This window comes from Haliaeetus leucocephalus, unplaced genomic scaffold (genome assembly GCF_000737465.1).
Source record: "Haliaeetus leucocephalus isolate CR32 unplaced genomic scaffold, Haliaeetus_leucocephalus-4.0 Scaffold416, whole genome shotgun sequence".
NCBI lineage: Eukaryota > Metazoa > Chordata > Aves > Accipitriformes > Accipitridae > Haliaeetus > Haliaeetus leucocephalus.
Genome location: NW_010972852.1, coordinates 17,050 through 18,157, shown reverse-complemented (window position 1 = coordinate 18,157; position 1,108 = coordinate 17,050). Strand labels below are relative to the sequence as shown.

The window sequence follows — 1,108 nt, the reverse complement described above, 5'->3', positions numbered from 1 at the left end:
AGGGGGCCACTATGGGGCAGGTTTTGGGGCACTGACACCCCCCCTTCACTCCTTTCACCCCCCCCCAAGAGCTATGGGCCTCGTTCCGGGGGCGGCGCATGGGGGGCCGGGAACTGCCGCTGCCCCACGGCTACCGGGGGGTGCTGCTGCGGGAGGGGGAGGCCCCCCCCGGCGACGACAAAGATTCCCAGGTGAGGCCGCCCCACACATGGGGGGCACGGAATATCCCCCCCATGGGGCAGCAAAGCCCCATGTTGTTCCCCAAAATCCCTTTCCATGGGGCAGGTCGTGTTCCCTGCCCCGCTCTGACCTCTCACTTTTGATCTCCAGGAGCGGTGGGTGATGGTGACGGGGACTTTTGACGTCATCACGGATTGGGAGGCTGACGTCATCCCTTCTCCCACCAGGGGATTGGCCCTGGCGCTGCAGTGGGGACCCCTCGCCCACGCGGTGAGTCCGGGGGGCTGGGGGAGGTCCCGGGACCCACACTTACGGGGCACAGACACCTGGACCCACACTTATGGGGCACGGATGATGGGGTCTGTGGGGTGGGGGACATCCTGGGACCCACACTTATGGGGCACAGACGCTGGTGTCTGTGGGGCGAGGGGGTTGGGGGAGGTCCTGGGCCCCACACTTATGGGGCACGGATGCCTGGACCCACACTTATGGGTCCCAAACACCTGGGTTCCTCCCCCCTCCCCCTTTTTCTGCCCCCCCAGATCCATGCCCCTGTCCCTGAGACTGACAGCAGCGAGGAGGCGGAGCCCTGACAGACCCCACCCACCAAGCCCCTCCCCTGTGGGGCAGAGCGTGTATAAGCCCCACCCCCCAATAAAAGAGGCAGAGCCGAGTGCCAGTTGCTGATGTTTAATTACCGGCTGTGGGGTAATGAGGTGGGGTGGGGTGTGGCAGGTGGGTGTGGCCAAAGAGGGTGGGGGTGGGCAGGCGTGGCCTCACCACTTGCCCCTCTTGCTCCAGTCCTTGGGGGTAAAATGGAGGCACTTGGCGTCGATGCGCAGCACCCGCTTCAGCATCGCCCGCTCGTGTCCCTCCACGATGTCCTCTGACAGCGTCAGGATGTACTGTCCCTGCGGGGGGGGGACAC

General features: G+C 65.5%; 1 protein-coding gene across 1 annotated transcript in view; it reads right to left on the bottom strand.

Moving 5' to 3' along the window:
* Nucleotides 1-1,108, bottom strand: part of LOC104835896 (histone acetyltransferase KAT5-like) — a gene marked incomplete at its 3' end in the record, with an annotated part of 13,361 nt that overhangs the window by 1,558 nt on the left and 10,695 nt on the right. Inside the window, exons 5-6 of the mRNA XM_010574132.1 lie at nucleotides 961-1,091; nucleotides 318-423 (exon numbers count right to left, since the gene is read on the bottom strand). Of these exons, the coding sequence (XP_010572434.1) occupies nucleotides 318-423; nucleotides 961-1,091 (237 nt within the window). The remainder of the gene's footprint in view (nucleotides 1-317; nucleotides 424-960; nucleotides 1,092-1,108) is intronic.